The following is a 23392-nucleotide window of genomic DNA, read 5'->3' as shown; positions in this document are numbered from 1 at the left end:
CTACCAAATTAATTTTCTGGGGACGTATCAATACCACTTGCATTGTGCAATGATTCAACCAGATCTTTCATCCTGCTTTCCTCTGAAATCAGGCATTCAGGAATATTTGGAGTACCAAATTCAAGCCCAAAAAGGTAGATTATCAGATTTTTCTTATTCCTCAAAAATTGAGGTCAAGGATTTGAAAAACTCATTCCTAGGTAGAGGTTTGAAAACCTTCTCTGGAGGAGGTGGAGGAGTGCTAATGGGTCCTGAATGCAACATAGGCGTTTTAGCCTTTTCTTTCTCTCTTCCTAGCTGATCTTGTGGAATTGGAAGTTTCGGCATCCACGGCTTCGGCGTCGACAATGTCGACTTAGTACCAGACTTCGAGGCACTCTTCGAAGACTTGCCCTTCGAGGTATGTTCGGTGTCTGACGGCGGTGACCTCGAGCGGTCGACTTGACTCGAGCAATCTTTCACTCGGCATCCTAGAAGGTTCGCTATCCTTCCTCCTTCGATCACCCGGGCTCGAGGGCGTGCAAGGTTTGGAGCGATAACGCTCCTGGCCGGCTTCCGAGGAAGGTGCGGACCGAGGCTTCGCTTTCTCGAACACCTCCATCTTTACTCTAAATGCTTCCCACTCTTCAGATGAAGAGTTTGTGGGACATTTCATCCTTTTTGGGGATTCGCCCGAAGACAAAGTGAAGGGGGACCTGTGGCGTCGTTTCTACGTCAAAGACAAGCAATGGGAATCGCTTCGGGATCTGGACCGATACCTCTCGCGTCGAGGAGATTTCTCCTCACGGGACTTCGACTCGATGCTAGAAGCTTTTTGGTCAGATTTACGACCTACCTGCAGTTTTCCCCTCCTCTCTCGCAAGGCTTTCCCCGTAATAGCCTGACACTTCATACAGGCCTCCATGTCGTGGCCTTCTCCAAGGGACCATAAACACTCTCGGTGCGGATCAGTGATCGACATTTTTGAGCCGCGCGACTTGCACTTTTTGAAACCCGATTTCGGGGTCGATGACGAAGACATATTTCGTATTTATTCTTTCTTCACAGAACGAGGTGCGCCGAATCTCCAAAGCAATGTATACTGCAGGAAAACGGAATTGAGGCCAACGGACGCCACGTGTGCTACTTATACAGCCGATGACATCACCCTCGACAGAGGCCTTCAAGGGACCATCGACTCGACATCGACGCACTGCGCCCTCTGCCGACATTTTTTCCCCGAAGCAGCTGAAGCTGGATGGAATACATCAAAGATTAGGAATACGTTGGAGGACACAATCCACTCGAAAAAGGTAACCTAAAAATGTTACATTAGAAGCTAAAACAAAGGGGATGCTAGGTAACCCCTCCAGCACCCTATTGTAAGATAGTGTGTGCTGGGTCTAGACAGTTACAAATGTAAGTAAAGTCAATTGCACTTTACTGCTTTTGGAAACAGTTTATCCATGAGAAGGTATTTAAACCTTTGGGAAATCTGAAAGCCTTCCCTGTGCCACTGCGCTGAAAGTGTTGTGTGTCACAATGCAAAAGATGACTATGGAGTTTGTCAGACTAGAAAGTTCAAAATCACATTAAAATATGAGAGTGGAAGAAAGGGTCTTGCTCTCGCCAGGTTAAAAAAACAAAAATCAAGTCCTCAAAATTCAGCAAAGTTGCTGGTGGTCTGTAAGGTGGAGGGAATTAGCACATTTCTGATAATTCTCCCCAACACCTAAAGGTACTGTACAGTCTAAGAACATACCTCTTGTGTAACCTCACTTGTCCTCGTTGGAGACTTGTCAACCCTACAGATGCAACCAAGACAACAGCTACTTTACTTCACAAGCCTAATCAGATTGTGGCCCTACTTTGTTTTCTTATTATTCTACAAAGACTTCTAAAACATTGTACAAGAGTTTCACTTACCTGCAAGAAGTGCTCCAGTTCACCTTGACTTTTGCTAATTGTCTGGCCTGGCTCCCTGAATGACACTTCTCTCCTCTGCTCATTTGTGGTGTCTTCCTACCAGGAAGGGGTTAATTAACTTTGCATTGGGGTTACCAAAAGTACTTAGCTGCTTCAGAATATTTGTGTGGTGATCTGTTTTTTTCTAATAACCTTTTCCTTTGACCTACTCCTAAGTCTAATTCTAAATGCAACAGTGAAATATTAATGTCCCCAGCACCCTCCTACTATTGAAGTCAACTAAGGGTGTAGGTAGTGTGTGGGCCATCCCAAAAGGGCATTTACGGACTGATTTGGAAGACAGTGTATTTTTGAAGTGCATTTGTGTGTTGCTTTATATTGCTCCCTTCTAAAGAATGCTTACTTTAACTGACTTAAATAAATTGTTTAATCAAGAAACCCTGCATGTAAGAGTTTGAATACTGGTCACTGTGAATCTAACTCTCCTACAACTCACATTGACCCATCGAAGATGAGCCCGGCTGCTGAACGTGCTACCAACTCTGTATTAAAATGTATACCAAAGGTTGGGTTTCCAATACATGTAGTCAGAGTTGTGTGTAGTGGGGTCCCAGAGGGTTCTGCATACAAACTGCCTAACACTGGTGGCAGGCGGTGAGGATATACTGTAGAGTTGTTACATTGGGAATTTGCTTTACTTTCGTTCAACTAAAAACCTTCACAAGCCCTGATAATTTTACCAGTAGAGCAACTGAAAGAAGTGTAAAGTCAGGAATCTCCCTGGTAAAGGTAAAAAAAAATTGCAAGATTGAATAATCAAAGTATGGGTAGTAGGCCTGTCACACCCACTAGCCCAGGAAATGCGGAAAATAATGAGGATGACAATTCAGAGTCTAACTAATATTGTTTAAGAGTCAGGAGTCTCAGGAAGAGAGCTCTTTACCTCAACAGGCCCTTTTGCCTCAACCTTTAGCCACAGGGACCTTACCAGGTCCAGCATTTGTCTCTTGAAAAAGATCAGGCTAGAGTTAAAGTTCAAAAGATTACAACGCCAAGCTGAAACCAAACACCAGGACATTAAACTAAGGGAAATGGAACATGCTCTTGAATTGAAGAAATGGTCTCTTGAAAATGTTTCTATCCAGAGTCTTATAGGCCTTCCAGTCCAAAGAGACTGCATGCCTAAAAAGAAGCAGCAAGTATGTATGATGTGAAACTTATTGGATTGGTTGGTGCGGTTGAATATAAAATCAGGGTTTCACAGGGAATCAGTTGATTCCTTGTCTTTTGTCTAGGCTCCCCCAGGTTGCAACTGATGCTGTAATTGAGGGGGGTGGTGGGGCACTTGAAGGATTGGAGTATGAACATGTGAAAATAACTGATAGGGAGAACTCCTTCCCAGTACCTTAAGAGGTTTAGGACCCTCAGAAAGACTGATGGTACCCCTTGGGCTACCTAGGTGTGTAAATGTTTGAAAAACTTAGATGGTTGGGTTAAGGGTTACAGAGTGAACTCCTTTGAAGGTATGATGAATCTATTTTTGGGGGAGTATTTTTGATGCCTGCTCTCCTGAGCTGGGACAGCACTTGGTCGACTCTGAAGAGATTGATCCAAGAAGCTAGCAAAAGCTTGACTTGTGGGTTGCCAATAGGGCTACTCACAAGCCTTCTGGGGCCACTCAAAAAAGGATAAGGGAAGCAGCACAAGCAAGATGACAAATCATTTTAAAACCTCCCATCCAAAAGAGGGCCACAAACATAAGCGGTAAGACACCTGGGAAACCAGGTCAGCCTAATGAAACCTCTGGTGCCAAACCAGGTTGGGGGTCAGTAGGAACCCCCCCCCCCCCCCCATTTGTCAAAACATTTGGAAAATGTTATGCTTGTGGGTCAACTGACCATGTGAAAGGGGATCCCTAAGCAAGGGTAAACCTTCAGGGATCCACACTGCCTCCTTAGCCTTCATCTCGGCGGGAGAAGTACAAATTGGAATTAAGAAACTTTAACCTATTGGCTGAAGACCCCACTGGAGTGTCTGCCAGTGTGTACCTCGGGTCTGTGGGAACAGCAGAATGTAGATGTGTAGTGTATAACTATACCAGAACACACAAAAGAATACTACAAGGACAGTACTTGTGAATGGCCAGGAGACCCCTGCCATTAGAGACACTGGGGCCAGCATCACAGTGGTAGATGAAACCTTTTTCAAACCTGAGAATGTTGCTAAGGTACCCAAGGGTCGCACTAAGCTTCCTGGACGCCCTATCCAGATGGTTCCAATACTACCAGCTCTCATCCAGTGCAACATTATGACCAAGAATACCAGTTATGGATGAAAGACAGGTCTTGGGAAATGAGAAAGATGCACTCTTGTGCAGCAAACCAGGACATCCCTGAGGACAGTCCAAAGTCACCAGTGACTACTCAACCAGCTGAGGCCGAGTGAGATGCAACCAGAAGAGGTTGAGTCAGCTACTCATGACAGAGCTGGAAGAAGACCTTTCCCCTGTTGGAGATCTGGATCCTAACGATCATCCTGAGCTGCAGTCTTTACTGGCAGAAGGTGGCCCCTGTAAGGCAGACTTCAGCAGGGGTCAGAGAGAGTGTCCTACTCTTGAAGGACTTCGCTAACAGGCAGCGTCCCAGCTCGAAGGGCAAGAGCCAGGGAAGCACAGGTTGCACGGGGAGGATGGCCTCCGCTACAGTGAACCTATTTAGTATACCCCAGGAGACTACAGAAAACTTGTAGTGCCACAGGAGTTGAGACCTCAGTTTCTACAGTCAGCCCATGAGATTCCTTTAGCTGGTCACTTAAATTTGAAGACCAAGGAAATGATTTTTATTTATTACTACTGCCCTAAGATGGGGTCTGATGTAGATAAATTCTGTAGAAGCTGTCACACTCGTCAGACCTCTGGCAAGAGTGGGGCCAAGAATGTGGAACCTTTGCTCAGCTCAGGCAGTGGCTAAGGCCCTACTTGGTATTTTTACCAGAGTAGGTTTTCCCAAGGAGGTTATCTCTGACATGGGAATCAAACTATGTCCCACTATATGCAGGCCATGTGGAAAAACTGGAGTGACCTACAAGTTCTCAACAGCCGACCATCCCCAGACCAATGGGTTGGTAGAGAGGTTTAACAGAAGTATGAAGAGCATGATGGGTGCTTTAGAAGAACCCCTTAGAAGAAAGTGGGAGCTTCTACGGCCATGCCTTCTCTTTGCTTATAGAGAAGTCCCGCAGGAAGGGGTTGGAGTCAATCCCTTTGAGCTTCTATGGTCATCCGCTTAGAGGTCCCTTGGCCCTAATCAAGGAGGGGTTGGAGAGTGCTTAGGTCTTCAAAGTAGAATGACATATGACAAAACTTCAGATAATTTGAAAGCAGGTCAGGCTCTGGTGAAGCACTGGCATGACACAACTTAAACCCACAGGTGACTTCAATAGCTAGGATGCTGGGGACAATAATATCTTACTGTTGGTATTTAGAATACTCTTAAAAGTTGGTAAAAGGCAAATGTTATTAGAACAAGAGACCACAAATAATCTTAATCAGGTAAATACTTTTGGATCCATAAAGAAGAGTCATACAATTCAATAGGCTAAGCCAAAGTCGATGGGCAAACATCTTGTGTAGGATGAAGCACAAGTAAGTGGAAAAGTCTTTGCACAAGTTCTTAGTAGTCTTTGATGAAAAGACAAATCAAAAGTAGGGCCACAAGCTGATTAGACTTCAGTTGTAGAAGTTGCAAGTACTCCAAGTTCTCTCAGACTTTTTACAGTACCTTAGAAATGAAGAGAAGCAGCTGACGACTTCTCTTCCTGTGCAGCTCTGCAGATCTCCCCGTTCCTGGACCTCAGTCGTGGGGACATACAGGCACCCTTATTTACGATTAGTTATGTCTGTGGGCCACCCCAAAAGGGTCTTTACTGATTTAGAATCTGAGTGTACAATATTGAAGTGAAACCTATGTAAGAGTTTTTGAATACTTATAACTGAGGGGCTGATCTATGGAATTTTTGCGCTGAAAAACAGGGATTTGTGCACCATTCTGCCCACAAATCCCCATTTGTTAAACAGGGATTTGCTGGCAGAATGGGGCAGAAATCTCCATTTTTCAGCGCAAATAAATCCACGAATCAGCCCCTGAATCTCTAACTCCACGACAGCTCACGTTGACCCCTCTTGAGATAAGCGTGGCTGCTCAACACGCTACCAAAACTGTGTAGTACAAGCTTAAACCAAAGGCTGTGTTTCCTATACCTGTAGTACGAGTTGTGTGTAGTGGTCCCATAGGGACCTACATACAAACTTTGCCCAACGCCTCTAATCCTTGTAATTGTTCACTGGACCCCACAGAACCTACCATATTTTTTCCAGCATTACAAACTGTCGGAACCTTTGGGCATAAGGCCCCAGACAACTTAGGGAAGTACTTTGAAGCTAGGACCAATTCTCTGTGGACCTGTACTACATAAACGTATTTGTATTTATTTTAATTTATATAGCGCCTTAATCCAAAGCACTTTACAAGAGGAGCAAGTGAATACAACAATGAATCTAAACCAGAAAACAGTACAACAAACAATTTACATTTATGATGAGGCTAAGTACTAATAGAGGGACAGAAGGTAGGAGGAAAGGGTGGAGGTGGGTTAGTTGGTGAGAGGAAACAATTGGTGCCAGGGGGTTGAGGGGGAGAGTGGAAGAGATGGGATTTTAGAGAAGTGTGAAATAAGGTATAGGAGATGGAGCGGAAGGGAAGAGTAAGGTGGTTCCTGTGGAAAGGAGCAAGAAGTTGGAAGGAGCAGAAACGGGAGGGGGCAAAAGGGGGAGGTGGAGTAGAGAGAAGGAAGAGATCTGCACAACTGAGAGAGCGAGAAAGAGTATAGAATCGAGAAGGGAGGAGAGGTATAGTGGGGTAAGACCATAGAGGGCTTTGAAGACTAGGCAGAGGAAGTTCAATTTGAGCTGGGAGTGGAATGGGAGCCAGCCTAGTGAGGTAAGAGAAGAGGAGAGGAGATGGACCGAGTGGTAGACAGATTTGAGGGGGGAGAGATGAGGAGGGGAGTCCAAAGAAGAGTAGTAGAAAAGTCTGGAGAGGAGGAGTTTAGTAGCTTGGAAGGTTAGAAAAAGGACAGATTTTGCGGATATTGTAGAGGTGGAAACGGCAAGATCTGGCAGTGAGGGAAATGTAATGAGAAAGAGGTGGTCTACACTTTGCATTGAACAGGTTTGACCTGTATTATGCCCTATTCTAGTGACTGTATATATGTCATCTATTAGTGTTGTGTGATGCTTCTACCCGTTTGTAATTTTTCATAGTTTTTGCTTGGCCATAAATAGCTATTTATACTTCCTGTCCAGTATAATTTGACACCCTTTACAAGCTCAGCAGCTCTCGAGACTTAGCCTACACTGCTAGACACTGCTACCTTGAAATGGTTTGGCTACAGCTCCAGCGCTGTCCCCTTCACAATATAGGTTGGCCTCCTATACATCCGTTCCCGAGGGAGTATAGAAACTCCGTCCTAAAACAAGTTATGTTCTGTTACTTGGCATTTACATAGCACTCTATATATCATTGGTATGACCTCAAAGCGCTGGTAGGTTGAACGCCCTCGGGAACCGAAGTTCTGGTCAGGAGAGAGGTAGAGACGTAGCGTGCGTGGGTGCACTAGTTGTGTGCAGCTGATGCAATTGCCTGAAGGTAGCTGCATCCTAGCGTTAAGTGTGGTGCTGAAGGTATCAGTTGAATGTGTGCAGACTGGTGGGTAGACACCCAGACTGGGGTCTGGCTGCATTAGGCCTGAAGGACGCATATGTGAGCAACAGGCAGGATTGTGCTCTGATAGCTGTGTTTTATTAGGGTGATTAGGTGTTCATGGGGTCATATTCGTATGCAAACAGCTAGGCCGATTTAGTCAGGGGTATAGCTGTCTAGTTGTACGATTGTCTATAGTAGGCAGTAAGCATAGTGATGAGATGGCATCTTTGAAGCGCCCGAGACCAGGCACGAGAACAGGATGGTGGGGAGTGCAGTGACAGTCGGGGCAAACAGGAAATCAGGGTACACAGTGATGCAGGGTGGCATGTAAATGTTTGCATTTGTATCAAGATGTGATTCCGGATATTGCTCGCAACTACACCCAAGTGTGCGGCATGCTAAAATTTGCAATGCTATCTAGAAGGGCCTCAGGGCAATGTTTGCGACTTCATCCATGCGTGGCACATGCCACCATTCGTAACTCCATCCAAGTGTGGCACAATCCATCATTCACAAATCCCTCTAAGTGTTGCACATGCTATCATTTACAATTCTAAGTGAGGGGTATGCTACCAATCAATTCCATCTAGATGGGGAACATGCTACTATTCACAATTTCATCCAAGTGTGGCACATGCTATTTATTACATTTGGTTACACGCCCAAACCCTTGGGTGTCATGGCATAATTTGCATATATCTTCATCATGTCGGGGTTAAATACAAAATGTCTCCAGTTTTACATACATTTTATTAGCCACATACTTTCGAAGTTACAAGTATTTAGCAGACCTAGTGGTATGTACAGCTTGAATTTCATTGTTCTTTGCAGTGAGTAGTCTAGGTTGCTGAGGCTGACCGAGTCCGCTGAGGAACTGGCGACAAGTTTTTGGAATTTGTTAAATAGCCAAGTTTTGAGTAGCTTTTTAAACTTTCGTTGGACAGGTTAGGGGGAGTGAATTCCAGATGTGGGGGTCTGCAATGGGAAAACCGTCATTCACAATTCCATCCAAGTGTGGCACAGGCTATCATTTACAATTCTAAGTGAAGGATATGCTACCAATCATAATTCTATCTAGTTGAGGCACATGCTATCATTCACAATTTTGTCTAAGTAGCTCGAACAAACAGAAAACGTAATGTGAGTGGGATGGGGGGGGCCTGAGGGCAGCCTCAGGAGGACCAAAAATTTCTGCTGTGCAAGGTAGCCCCAAAATAGTGCACATTTTCATGAAACAGCCCAAAATATTCCCTAAAGAAAACACTTGCAGCTAGGAAATGGAAAGCCCCGACTTGCTTATTACAAAGCTGCTGATTGATGCAAATATGGTTTGGGCAACGCCTCATTGGGTATTACGGCAGAGTTTTGATAATTATTTGAGTGATTTTGCAGTTTCATGCCATGGGACTGCCAGTTGCTATGCCAACCAGATATTCAGTTCAGAAACCCCATTCCCTCTCGGTTTCGGCGATTTGATGGCACCAGCGCCACAAACTTTCAACCAAAACCAAACAAAAGGATTAGTAACCAAAAGTAAAACTACAATAAAACAATCAAAACTCAATTTGCCTTCGGCTAAAGACAAATGTCACAGTTCGTGCTCTTTTAAGAAACACTACAACATTTCCACAAATGAATCAGGGATGTTGATGCAACCCAGGAAGTTTAAGTGGTGGTGTGCAGGGAAGTGCGCGTCCGGGTGCTTAGAGGCGCTGAGCACACTACCTAGCTTAAACCTGTTTCTAGAAGTCATTGCTTCATGTCCTGCTTGGAAATGAACACCAGCACTTGCACACACAGAAGTTGAGTTCCTCTTTTTGAGTTAACAAAAAGAGGTCATTTCCCAGGATTGAAATTTTCAACAAAGTTCTGGTCCAGCCCAAGTACAACTTTAATGCCTAAAACTTAAATTCCAATAACCATAAAATATGAATACTACCAAACCCTGAAGAGCCACTAAGAATAGTACATTAAGGATTAAACAGTTGCCAAATACTGCCGTCTTCTCATGGATTTATAATATCTGCCGTTATACCTAAACAAATGTTACAATTGTCTTAATAGCCTATTGTGCTTTGCATACCGCTCTGTGGACAACAGTAAAGTTGTCAAAGAAAGTTTTGGCTGTCATTGTTAGTGTTATTACAAATGCAGACATGGCTCAAGAAAGTAACCACAAAATGCTCAGTGTAAAAACAACCTCATTGGGACCTACTTGTGCCCAGCAAGTATGAAACCAATCATTTTATATCTTGTGGGTCATTTCCTTTGAACAGAACTGTACAAACTAACATTACAGGGGACACCCCCCTCCCACAACCCCACCAATAACTACCCGATAGTTCGACAAGAAATAAAACATGTGCCATGCTACAAGGCATGCAACAGCTTCATGGGCCTGTAGTAAACCTACTCCCATTTCCTGTCCCCTTTCCTCCATACTGTATGGGTGTCCCTTGCTAGGGATGGGAATCAACCCTTCACCAGAAAACATTGTTTTCCCTTTAAATTTAGATGTGTGCAGGGGAGCGCCCCCGGGAGCATGCGTTCTGATTCCACCCACCAGTGCCACTCCCCATTCCTCTTTTCCGCATCGACGGGAAAAGACAGCTTTCACCAGCACTCCTGGGATAGGCCGCCGGCATTGTAATTCTACGCGCTCTTCCCAGGGATATTCTTTTCCCCTTCTTTCTACATAGCAATTTTCACAGCTATTACCTCTGGTGCCACGCTCCTCCCCGGTGCATGACCGTGGGATCAGCAGGTGTCCGGCCTGCGAGGGTTCCTTCCCCATGTCGGATCCCCACGCGCTCAGTCTCTGGTGCCTTGGCCCTGTCTGGGACGGCTGTTGTGTGCGACGCATTGACACCGCGCTCACTGAAGCATCATTTAGCCAGCTGGAGGGAGCCGTTTTACCACCACCAGAAGACATCAAGGCATATGAGGAGGAAGACCAGGGCCAAGGTAGGTGCCCTGCTCTATGCACCCTGCAAGGGCGATTCCTTCCCTGTGGAGCGCCCAAGTGGGAGGGGCCTTCAAGGTCCTAAGATTGGCAAGGGGACCGAGGCTCAAGAGCTACTGGCCAACAGGCTGAGGGGTATCCTGTATGTATCCTGCTGGTCCCACCGCTGAGAGGCAGCAAGGCTCTAGTAACGGGGTTCTCCCCGAGGGGCTCGCTCCAGAGCCTCCTGGAGCTTCTGGACAGTTTACATGTTGCACTCTACTACAGACTTTGCAACCCCTGGCACTCTGTTCCTGCAGCAGCAAGAAGTCCAGCAGTTGGGGGGAACCGGGGGGGGGGGGGGGGGGGGGGGTGTTCCAGTGCAGTTTGTTGGTCCCATTAACCCCAAGGGAAGAAGTCGTCCCTCCCGGAGCTTCTCTTGTTGATCAGAAAAAGGAATTTCAGCACAGCAGCAGGGTTTTAGCGGGCAGTTCAATGTTCCAGGAGACTGCAGCAAGCTGTTCACGGTTTCTTCGTCGGGTTGTTCTTCCCAGTGGTCGACTGTCTTCAGTCCCAAAACCCTCGCCTGTTAAGCAGGTTTCTCCCATTCATGCACAGGTTAGCTGTCACATACAGCAGGGGGGTGGGGCTGTCTTGCAAGGCCAGCCAACCAGGACTGGGCAAATTAAAGCATTCCTAAAGACAAAAGACAAGGGGGGGGGAAATTCCAGACACACTGGAGCTAGGAGGCGAGTTTCAGTACAGACGCCCACCAAAGGAAAAACGTTTGGCGTGCCGAGTATAACCTAAGAAGGACGCCACAAACAGAAAAGGGTGAAAAACGAAGACCGGGGCCATTTTGACAAAATGGTCACCCACGGGTGCTATACTGCAGTGGAGTATTCAGCCTACAGTAGAAAAGCACAATGGTAGGAAAATAAAACTACTGCCAACCATTTAAAGTAGTGAGGGTAACAAAAAATGTTACATGCGTAGGTAGGAAAAGGGGCTACTAAGTAATAAGATGGTGTGCTAGACCTTTAAAGAGACAGTAAGTAAAGTCAATTTAACTTTACTATTCTTGGGAGCAGTAGTTCACACAAAAGGTATTTAAATCGGTGTGCTGAAGGTGCTCTGTCACCATACAAAAAGTAGATGCCTATGGAGTTTGTCCAAAAACAAAGGAAACCATCCAAATCAGATCAAAACAAGAGTAAAAGTGCTCTCACTCCAGGGTTAAAATTAAAAAGTCCTAAAGTTCAGCAAAGAGCTGGGGGTCTCCAAGTTTAAAGGGATTTAACATAGAAACTTGAATTCTCCCCAGTAGGAACCTGGTGAGAACGCCATCCTATTATTATTGGGAGAGCCTCTGGTCATCTGGATGAAATCCATGCTAAAAGGGCTGCAGCTCGAAATCCCACTGATCAAATCCAAGCAGTTTCCAAATACGGTGTCAAAGACCAAAGAGAAAAGACTGTGGGAACTGCAGGAAACCGGGTGCTGAAAACCTTAAACCTGAGGCTGAGAATTCAAAGGAAGACTATGAAAGGTGGAAACGAAGGTGCAGGGAACTCTTTAATCCACACAATACGCGAGCTCAGTTGAAGTTTTAGTCCGGGGAGGTTCGTGGGAGGAAAGGGGCCAGGGGGAGCACCCAGGCCCTGAACTTGGGGTGCACTGGCAGACACATCTCAAGAGACCTTGTCTTTTACCAGACTGGTGGACAGTGGTTAATAAATCCCTTCGACAAATAAGCCACCCAGAGAAGGGAATAGAGTTCCTCACTGTCTGCTACAGGACATACCAAAGTCTTCAAAGGAGCCATCCTCTTGGGTGGCAAAACAAAAACTGTCTCCACTTGTTGGTTAAAGCCCGCCAAGGGTCACTTTGGTGCCCCTATTCTTTTTACCTCTTCTCTTGGCAAACTTGCATCTGTATCATATCCATTTTCCAAGAGCAATGGAATGTAATTCAACTAAGAGCAGTCCCTTAATTTACTCACCACTCCTGTCAATTAACAGTCCACACTGCGGCTCAAAAAAACAAAAAAAAATCCACTGCATTGCTCGATGTTAAATTCATCTAAACTCACCTGTTTTTCAAAGTCCCACATCCTTATTCCCTTCTACACCCGAACCTGCTCCCCCCACCCCCAAACAGGACTATTCTAGCCCTCAATGCCCAAAAGCACTAAATCTGGGTGCTTCCTAATCTGAGACGGTGACCTTCAACCTCACCTACATTGTTAGTCGCCAAGCTTCACCACCATAAAATGCATGGCATCTATCCTCATCTCACTGTGCCAAACACTCAAAGCCACTGGTACCAACACACATTTAACTGCACCAGCCTTATCATGGAATGCCTCCCTTCAACTTACCTGCCTCATTTTTACTTCATTCAAGGTTTTGAACCTTACCACAATATACCATTTAGAACTCCCATGGATCTCACCTTGGTGGTGGGTGGCGAATCAAGCTAAATCTCTACCAATTCAAATTCCTCCTTGTAGCAAAAAAATAAAATTAAAAAAGGTTTGTATGAATCTTGCACTAGTTGCATTTTCCAATGGCATAACCAATCTAAAAGTGATAAAATCTTGGATTTATCTTTAGCTTATACAGGGTTTGCGATATGTAATCTAGTATCACATAGATCTAAATCCATATACCGGGACAAAGTTGTGTATTATAATCCAATGCACGTGTGTGGAAAGTTATTTGTTTACGTCCAACAACTTGCACATATACAAATTCCTGTTTGGACAAATAATCCTAAAGAGGTTAGCTGAGTGGCACGGGTTCAAGAACAGCTTATGGATAAACACAAGTTATCAAGTGGTCATCAATTGGTTTAAGCCCTATGTGGGTTTAAGGGACACTACAGGTGCAGTAGAGAATAAACCTTTTCCTCTGCTTTGTGGAGGGGCAGGGGTGTCATCCTCAGCTGAAGACGTATTCTCCATTGCACCTGCAGGCATTCTTAAAACTACATTGCTTGAACCAATGCATTACCATTTGATTCCGCCCCCCCCACCCCCACCCCCAATGGGCTTTGAGCACATAAAACTCCCTCCCGATGAAGCTGGCATTACAGCAAAACCTGCATTAAGAATAATACATTAAAAACTAAGAGGATAAGTATTCACAACCAATATTTTACAGGAGTAAAAAAAAAAAAAACACCTCGGCAGTAAGGTTTTTCATTTGTTCCTTTGCACCCTTGGTGGCCCATGCCACCCTGAGAATACCAATAGAGCCTTTTTAGAATCAACTACCATCCATACGAAATACCTCTGTTTAAATACATCAGTTATCCCCAGGCCTAGCAAATCCACCTGCTTGCACTCACACCCCACACACATTGCTCCGAAGGTCTCAAGCTTATGAATGTACTGCCACTCGCTTAGTTCCATACTCTGGCTCCTCACCACTAACACCCTAATCCATGAAATTAACGACATTACAACACTGGCTTCAAGTTCACCATAAAAATCAAATTCAGTCTCTCCCAGGAGCAAGCCCTAAAAACAACAAATGCTGCAATTTTATCCCAATGGTATCAGTTTTCACTACATTCCATCTTTATAGCTTCTGTACTTTTACTGCTTCTTCCTCACCAACTTGTTTGAGGGATTAACTATTTCAGGGCCCCATAAAGGTTTATAAAAAAGCACCCAGCAACGGTACTCCTGAAGCCTTTAAAATGCCATTTGTACTGTAGAACTTTTTCCACAAAATTCTCACAACACACCCATGCCATTCAACCGTTACTCTACGGTTATGACACATTCCCACCCATCTCTTGTCCTCTTTAAGAGCAATAGTAACTGAGCTGGCACAAGTTAAAACTTACTTCTTTCTGCAGACTAGAAAGCTGGGACGATAGGCTATCAATACGCATGCGGCTTTCCATCAGTTCTTCTTTGGTGCTGCTAGCAGTAGTACTGTTCATCTCCGAAGCCATTCTTGCGTTCTCCAGCTATAAAAGTGAAAAATGAAACCTTAAATGGAATTGAGCAGCACACAAGTGAGGAAATGCGAGTGAGCAATTTCCTAAAATGTTGCCAGGCAGTGTCTACTTCCTGTCAACACACAAGGTATGCATGTGAAAGCATCACATGGCCTTTGAGGCCAACGACATTCGCATTGGGAGCATGAATGCAAGTCAGCAAACTGTTTCAAGGCAGAAAAACCTGAAATGCCACTAAGAAAACACGTTTGCATCCAAGGAGACCAGAAAAGGAGGAACAAGAGTGAGACTTGAACTTCAGTGAACAGGGACAATCAAGCAGTCATGCACAATCTTCTGCCGTTAAGCCCCACATTACTGCCCTTCACAGATCAAGGACTTCATATACGATTTCGAAGTAGGGGATAAGAATATAGGCCATTAAGCAAATTTGCACTATGATATATGGCATTTATAATGCACCTGTACACAAGTGTTTATACGCGTGACAAGACCAGGGAGAAGACAAGGAGGACAAAAAATGATATTTCTAGGCCTGGTGTCATTCAGATCGTGCAAGAGCAGGGAGAGGGTTTATGGGGGGAGGCAGCGGGGGAGGCAGAGGAGAAGTGCAGAGGGTAGGATGGAGAAGTGCAGGACAAAGGCAAAAAACAGGAGTACAGCCAGCAGGTGGCAAATAAGTGAAGGGGAGGAGACTGTAGGGTTACAGATACAGGCCACAAGTGCAGGGGGAGCCAGGAAGCAGTGCAAGATTACAGCTGGGCAGGCAGGGACCTGGCCTTGAATTCAGAGGCTGGCCAGGTGACCAGTGCATGGAACAGGCAGGTTATCAGCAAGGGAGGCCGTTCAAGAGGGAGGCCCCAGCCGAAGAATCATTGGTCCCAAACTCCTTGCTTGGAAAAGCGACAGACCCTCAGAGTTTGAGGTGGAATAGTGGAGAGCTCAAGAAGGCAGATGTTTAGTAAGAGTTGGAGGTAGTGTGGTCCCAGGCCATTGAAAGCCTTGTGGATGGTGCAAAGGGTCTTGAATTTGATCCTTGCTGCCAGTGTGAGCCAGTGAAGGGATTTCAGAGCCGGAGAGATGCTAACCCTGGGCTTGAGGCCAGGGACAAGTCTTGCAGTCCTGCTCTGGATGAGTTGTAGAGGCAGGAAGATTTAAGAGACTGTTGCAGTAGTCCAGCCTAGAGAGAACCAGATCGAGACAGTGAGCTCTGGAAGAGGTGCAGCTGGTAGTTTGACGTCTCAGAGTGGAGTCGAAGGTGGCCCTAGGTTCTTAGCCTCGCAGGTAGAAGGAAGAGGACCCAGGGTGGGTGGCCTGAGAGGAAAGGAGGGAGCTGGTGTCCAGATTAGGAGGATCTCAGTCTTACTGGCAATTAAGGCCGAGATCATTGGTGGCACCCCACTCCTGAATTGCAGAAAGTCTGGAATGAGAGAATGAGTAGAGGCAGCTGAGGGCAGCCTGAAGGAGAGAAAAGTGTCATCTGCATAAAACTGGAAGTTGGAGCAGATGGCAGCTATGCGGTGGGCAAGAGGTGCGAGGGAGAAAGGTTAGACCCCTGGAAAACACCACAGTTAAAGAGATAGAACTCAATCGGTGAGTGTTGTACTGGGACCCTTCTGGGCCTGTAAATTGAGCATATTTCCTTTGAAATTTGCTCCAATCCTCACGTTCACAGCTGCTTTCCTCCCTCTCCCTGAGAGCAAAGCCCGCCTCCCTGGCCGCCCACCTTGCCCGATTGGAAACATTGGTGCCTTTATACCACTTCCCAGGGCAGCCCCTGCGGCTAAGGGCACCGAGGCAAAGGGTGGCTCCTACAGAGGCAGCTCCAGATGGTGTCTGCAGGTGTCAGCAGTCAACCAGCAGCAACTAGTAAGGCAAGTGTGGTTAAGGTGGGGTAAAGCAATTACTCTACCAGGGAAGCACTACTACTTTACAAATTATACAATCACTTGAGAAATTATAGCCTATATCACACTTTGAGCAATTCAGACTGACCTGTAATACTGTATATTGTGCCAGCCTCAAATAATTTTTCCCCCGTTAGTCGGTTTCACATCTAGATAGTGCGCCTTAGATACTACTGTGTTGTATTCTGCCAGTCTCAAACACTTCGAAATTGTTCCCGTTAACCTGTCTCGCATCTAGATAGTGTGCCCAAGTAATTGCGTTGTTTTCAGTCTTCGTACACTTGAAAATTGTTCCCGTTAGCCTGTTCCAGGCCACACCCAACCACTACTAGTTCTTCAATCCCCAGCTACCCAACACGCGATGGAGACCCCAGCCCACATGAATCCCCTCCACCGATCCCCAGCCCCTCCCCACCCCCCCCCCCCCCCCCCCATCACTCACTTCACAGCCCCCCACCACATTTCCTCCCCATGAGCACAGCCCTAGACACCTCCCCTTGCACTGCATTACACCACAGACGCCACTCGCCCACTCTCCTACCACCTCCCTGCATCCAACTCCAGTGCACCAATTGCCTCCCTCAGAGGCCTATTCCCCCACTCCTCCCTCTGACTCCTATTGAGAACTCCTTCATACAGCCCCCCCCCCCCCCCCAATCGAACTCCCAAGTCAGGGGAGCCCTTCGGCGTTCCAAACAGCGTGACTCCACCTCTTCCTCTCCTTGCACCTTCCACGGAACCTCCCTCCCTCCTGCCCACCCCTCCCCCTTGCCCCCAGTTCCTTCTGCCTTAACTCATCGGAGAACGCACATCCCTCTTGCCCACCACGCCCTCCCTTACCCACCTCGACACCTGCCAATAAGCCAGCCCCCTCATATCCCTTCCACTCGCTGAAAGTAGCATGTCTCGCCCTGGCAAGAATGGGATCTTCATTCTCCCCCTCTTAACACCCCCCTACCCTCTACCACACCCCTATAGCGCCAGAACACCAAATGCAGAAAATTAGACTGTCCTCTCCCTCCACCATCCTCACCACTTCTACCTCAACCAGTCCTTGCAATCTCCCCCCTCCACTCCCCGACATTGCCCTGCCTCCATCCCCTCTACTTCTCACCCTGCACACCAGAACCCCCCCCGACTTCTTCCAGACTGACTCCAATTCCTAGCCCCCCCCCCTTAAACACCCTCAGATCATCTCTCCACAAGTACCTCCCCTCCCCCCCACTACACACCCCTCACATATCCTCTGCCCGCCTACTCTTCCCAGCCTCCGCCATAACCCCATCTCCAGTCACTCAAAATCCGCTAACACCCTACCCCCTCCCTAAACCACCTCACCCAGTCTCAGCGACCCAGAATGTTCCACCATCAACCTCCTCCACTCCAAGCTCCTCATGCTCCCACTCAGATGACCTCCACTAAGAGCATATCCCCCCCCTCACAATGTCAAATGCATCCTTTTCAAATGCCCGCTCGACAGCATCTTCGACCCGTCCTTGGACAAGCCCGACCTAGTCTATCACCAAAACCTGGTTCTCAGACGACTGCACCTGTTGCACATGAAGCCTCTCCCCACACCCCGGCTACTAAATCATCCCCCTCAGTAGACTCTACAGAGGTGGAGTGTGGCAGTACTCTTCAATTCTCATTTCAGTCTCACTCGTCGAATCTCGGACATGTGAATCCTTCTAGTTAGACTCTTGCTACCTCCGATTTTCCCCCCACAGCTTCTTACTCATCTACAGACCGTGGTTATGTTAGTTGGCATTTATAGAGCACCTTATGGATCATTGGTATGATCTCAAAGCGCTGGCAGGCTGAACACCCTCTGGAACCATAGTTCAAGGCAGTAGGGAGAAGGGTCATATGGTGCGTGGGTGCACCAGATGTGTGCAGCCTGTGTGGCAATTGCACGATAGCTGCTTCTTAGCGGTAGGTGTCATGGTGGGGAGGTCAGTTGTGTGTTCAATTCTGGAGGGTGGACACCGACTGATTTCTGGCTGCGTTAGGCCTGTGGAGATGCTTTGGCTAGCGGTGTGTGCTCAGCCAGCTGTGTTTAATTAGGATGAGTATGTGGCAGGTGTTAATATGAGAACAGCTAAAGCAAATGTGTCATAGTATCGCTATGTTCTAGTTGAGTGGTGGAGTAAAGGAGAGAGTAAGCGTGGTAGTGTGATATGGGGGTCATCAGTAATGCGCGAGAGAGTACTCCATCTGTACCATCTATACTATCCGTTTTATTTACTCTGTCTGTTCATACCACTTAGTCGGTTACATCCACTACTCTACTAGTCCTAACTATTCCATCCACTCAACCCTTCATCAACACAGTCTATGCCATCCATTCCGTAGACCCATTTCATCCATGCAATCCACTTAGTCCGTTCCACTCAGTTTATCAGTTTCAATTACACTGGCCGTTTAGTTTTCCATTTGTTCGATAAGGACTTTATGCAGGATTATCTTTAACAATCTTGGATTTCTGTTTGTGATTTATCTGGTTTGTGCCAAGAGTCGATTAAGGGCAGAGCCACGTTTTCAGTTTGCGGAAAGACGTCTTCAGTGAGTCGACTATGGGGTGGAAGTGAGTTCCACAGAGTGGGGGCCAAGGCTGAGCATGACGATCCACCAAACCTGACTGAGTTGGTGTTTGGCATCACTAGGAGGTGGCAGAGCTTGATCTTAGAGTGCGGGGCGGATGATAGGGTTTTAGCTTGTCCAGAAGACATTAAGGTCCGGGGACGACTCTTCAGCCATTTCACCAACCTCCGATTCTGTAGCCCCCACCCCCCAGTGTCCTCAAATGCAGGACGTGAAGATCCTTCCTGACCTCGCCCAAGCCCTACTTCTTAGATCCCATACAACACCCCCCCCGGTCCTCCAGACAGAGCCTTAACCATCGACTCTTTCGACTCCTGGCTCAATTACTCACCAATTCCCCACACCCAGCTTCCTCATGTTCAACGGACCATTCCCAAATGGTTCACGTCCCACCTGAGGAATGCCAAAAAAGCAAAATAACTCTGGAACACAAATGGCGAGCATCTAAAACCGATCTCAGATCCATGCTAGCCTTGCAATATCGTAACTACAAAGCTGAAATCCAAAATCCAAAAGGCCAAAAAGGCCTACTACAACAAACGAATTTTCAACTGCAGCAACCGCAGCAAAGAACCCCAAAGAATCCTATTAGAATTCGCCAAACCCCTTGGCACCTCTACCCAATCCACCCCTTCTCAATCACTCTGCGACTCCCTCCCTACACTTCTACACCACCAATCTTGTCAGGACACCCTCCCTTAAACTCTCCCTCCCACAACTGACCAATCCAACAACTCCCTCTCCCCAGACCCCCCCCCCCCATTCCCCCCACCTTCGGCTGTTTCAAACCCATCTCCAGAGAAGATTTTCTTGACCTATTTGCCAGCAAACCATCTGGGGGGTCGCCCCCTTCGACCCCTCCCACGCTGCTGTCCCAACATAAATTCCAATACCTGCGCAGAGAACATGCAAGAGCCATACTAAATGACTCCCTCACCTCTGGCAACTTCCCCCATTGCCTTCAAAATTGTGCATGTCAAGCCTCTTAAAAAGCCATCCCTCGAACCCAAAAACTACAGACCCATCTCAAACACCAGACTGCTTGCAAAGCTTCGACCTTACAGCATCCTCCCAGTTTAACGCCTTTGTAGAATCCAACAACCTCTTCGACCCTGTACAATCAGGCTTCAGACCACGACATGGAACTGAAACCACTTTGACCTCTATCTGGGATGATCTCACGGTCACTGCAGACACTGAAGGATGTGCTGCACTAATTCTCCTCGATCTCTCTGCAGCCTTTGATACAGTTAACCACTCAATCCTCCTTGACCACCTCCACTCCGTTGGAATCCGTGGCACTGCTCAAGTGGATTGCCTCCTTCCTCAGCAACAGAAACAAATAACCCTCCTCTCTCCATTTGTCTCAGCTGCTCGCTCAGAACACATGGATCTCCTCATCTCAAAATCGATCACAAATCATGCACCTCCACATCACGACCAATAAGGAACGTGCGTCCCCCCTATCTCCACCAATCTTCCAACTGCTACCTAAAGCTCCTGCCAGCCATCACCCGCTCATACAATCTCACCTGCTACAACTATGCAGACTACACCCAGATCATGCTCAAAATCCTAAAATCTCAAGGCCCCAGCAGTCCGGACCAGTCATACCTCTTGGATACTGACCACTGGATGACCAACCACCTCCTCCTCCTCCTCCTCAACCATGGGAAAACCGAAAACCTAGTATGCGGGATAACGGCCCTCCGCCAACCGATTCCGTGGCCTCAATCACTAGGACAAGCACCAGCAATTTCAAACGTGGGAAAAACCTTGGATGCACATTGGACTCCAGACTTATCCCTCGCCTAACACACCAAAGTATCCAAGGTACAAGTTACTTACCTGTAACTGTTCTCCAGCATGGGTCTGGCATGGATTCACATGCTGCTCATGAATATTCGCCGTCAGGCTGGGAATCCTCAGTAAAGAAAAAAATCAGTTTAGTTTCTGATCGGTCTTTCTTAGTAGTAACCAATCACTGGTCTCTGTCATACTACCCCCAGCCAATGACTGCCCTCTCCCCAAGCCCCGCCCCTGGCAGCCATCCTCAGATTTGGTAGCATGTAAAGTGGCAGTATGACAAAGTGAAGAGCTGCATAGAGGTAGGAGGGAGGGTTCGCTTGTGAATCCATGCCAGACCCATGCTGGAGAACAGTTACAGGTAAGTAACTTGTTCCTCCTCCAGCATGGGGTCTGGCATGGATTCACATGCTCATGAATATAGAATACATAGCAGTATACACATGCACAACCACGGGAGGTGGCAAGGCTCAATTTTAAGCATTGCATAAACCCAACATTAAGCAACTCTTACCTCCTCACCGGGCCAACCTTCAGGCGAACAGGTTGCGCATCACTGCTTGGCCGACTCTAGACTCCTCCCTGGAATCCCGGTCGATGCAGTAGAACTGCGTGAAGGTGTGCGTCGACCTCCACGTAGCAGCCCTGCAGATGTCCAGCAGGGGAACACCAGACAAGAACGCCGTAGTAGCAGCGATTGCTCTGGTCAAAGGGGCTCTCGGACAGCCGGGCAACGGTCGGTTTGCCAACCGGTGATAATGCACGATACAGCCGGAGAGCCATCTGGAAATGGAAGACTTCGAGAGTGCCTTCCCTTGATTCACAGGTTCACAGGTTCACAGTACCAAAGTTCAAAAAAAAGCTGATGTGTTCCGAAAACTCTTCGTGCAGTCAACGTAGAACTTCAGCGCTCTAGCTACCTCAAGCGAGTACAAAGTCCTCTCAGCCGCCGACGTGAAGAAAACTGGCAACACCAAGGGCTCGTTGAGGTGGCAGTCCGACAGTACCTTGGGCATGGAGGGGTGCGTCCTCAGCACCACCCTCGTCTCGTTGAAAGTCAAGTGTAGAGGCTTGCGGGATAAGGCCTGGATCTCCTCCACTCGTGCGGAGGTGATGGCCACAAGGAACGCTGTTTTCCACGACAAATTTCAACAGTGCAGAATGCAGAGGCTCGAATGGCGGCCCCATGAGCCTGGTCAGCACCACATTGAGCTCCCACGCCGGGCCGGAGCCTTCACCGGCAGGAACGATCGGAACAGTCCCTTCATAAATTCCTTCACCAGGCGATGAGACCACAAGGATGACCGTCCCGTAGTTCTGGTGTAACGGGAAATCGCTGCAAGATGCATCTTGATAGAAGCGCGAGCTAGCCCCGCCTTGGCCAGCAACAGCAGGTACAGCAGCACTTGAGGGGCCGTAATTTGCAGAGGGTTAATCTGTGCACGGCACCAGACAGAGAACCCCTTCTACTTGTGTACGTAGCACGAGAGTTGAGGACACCCTGGCCTTTGCAAGCACCTCCTTGCAGTCTGCCGGGATATCGTACCCTCCAAACTGTAGTGCTGCAGGAGCCAGGCCTGCAAGTTCAGCGACTCCGGGTCGTGATGGAGGATGGCGCCTCCTTCTCTGGAGAGAAGATCTGCGTCAGTCGACAGTCTTGCGGGGGGGGGGGGGGGGGGGGGGGGGGGGGAAGGGGGGGGGGGTCTGGTGGGGGGACGCTGACAAGTCCAGAAGGTCCGGAACCAGATCTGTCTCGGCCACACTGGTGCGACGAGGATCATCCTGCACCGGGACCTCTTGAGTTGGTTGACGAGTCGGAGCAGTAACAGCAACAGGGAGGGGGGGCAACGCATACAGGATCAGGCCGTTCCAGGGGAAGGAAAGCATCACCCATGCTCCTCGGCTGGGGAAACAGGCTGGCAAACCTCTGGCACTTGGAGTTAGTCGCCGTCGCAAACGGGTCAATCTGGGGTTTGCCCCACCGTTGGAAAAGTTGATCCACTTTATCCTGACGCAGCTCCCACTTGTGGCACGAGCACAGCTCCCTGCTGTGTGAGTCGGCGATGACGTACTTAATTCCTGCTAGATGCAAGGGCACCAGAAACATCCACTGGGCGACAGCCCAGTGCCACAGATCCTGGGCCTCCTTGGACAGGGCTGGGGATCTGGTGACTCCCTGCTTCCGGATGTAGAACATTGTGGTGGTGTTGTCGGTGAAGACCCTCACCACCTTGTCCTTGGACAAGGGATGGGAGGAACGACCCGAGGGCCCAGAACACGGTATCGAGGAACTCTTGTAGAGGACGCATCCGTAGCCTGCACAGGCGCACCAGGTAGATGCATGAGGACATCATTCCGAGCAGGGACTTTATGGATCTTACCCTGGCCACATTCGTGGCCAGCAGGCGCTACATCTTGCCCAAGATGTCCTTCGTCCTTTCCTCCAACGGCAAGGCCAATCGTGCCACTGTATCGAGCTTGGCTCCCAGAAACAGTGC

General features: G+C 47.8%; 1 protein-coding gene across 1 annotated transcript in view; it reads right to left on the bottom strand.

The window, feature by feature from the left end:
• LMNB1 (lamin B1) overlaps nt 1–23392 on the bottom strand; it is a 505711-nt gene that overhangs the window by 254773 nt on the left and 227546 nt on the right. The window contains exon 5 of the mRNA XM_069625602.1: nt 14464–14589. Within this exon, the coding sequence (XP_069481703.1) occupies nt 14464–14589 (126 nt within the window). The remainder of the gene's footprint in view (nt 1–14463; nt 14590–23392) is intronic.

The sequence above is a fragment of the Ambystoma mexicanum genome, chromosome 6p, assembly GCF_040938575.1.
Source record: "Ambystoma mexicanum isolate Mex_15411 chromosome 6p, UKY_AmexF1_1, whole genome shotgun sequence".
Lineage (NCBI taxonomy): Eukaryota > Metazoa > Chordata > Amphibia > Caudata > Ambystomatidae > Ambystoma > Ambystoma mexicanum.
The sequence above is the reverse complement of the archived record's forward strand: the minus strand, read 5'-3'. Positions and strand labels throughout refer to the sequence as shown.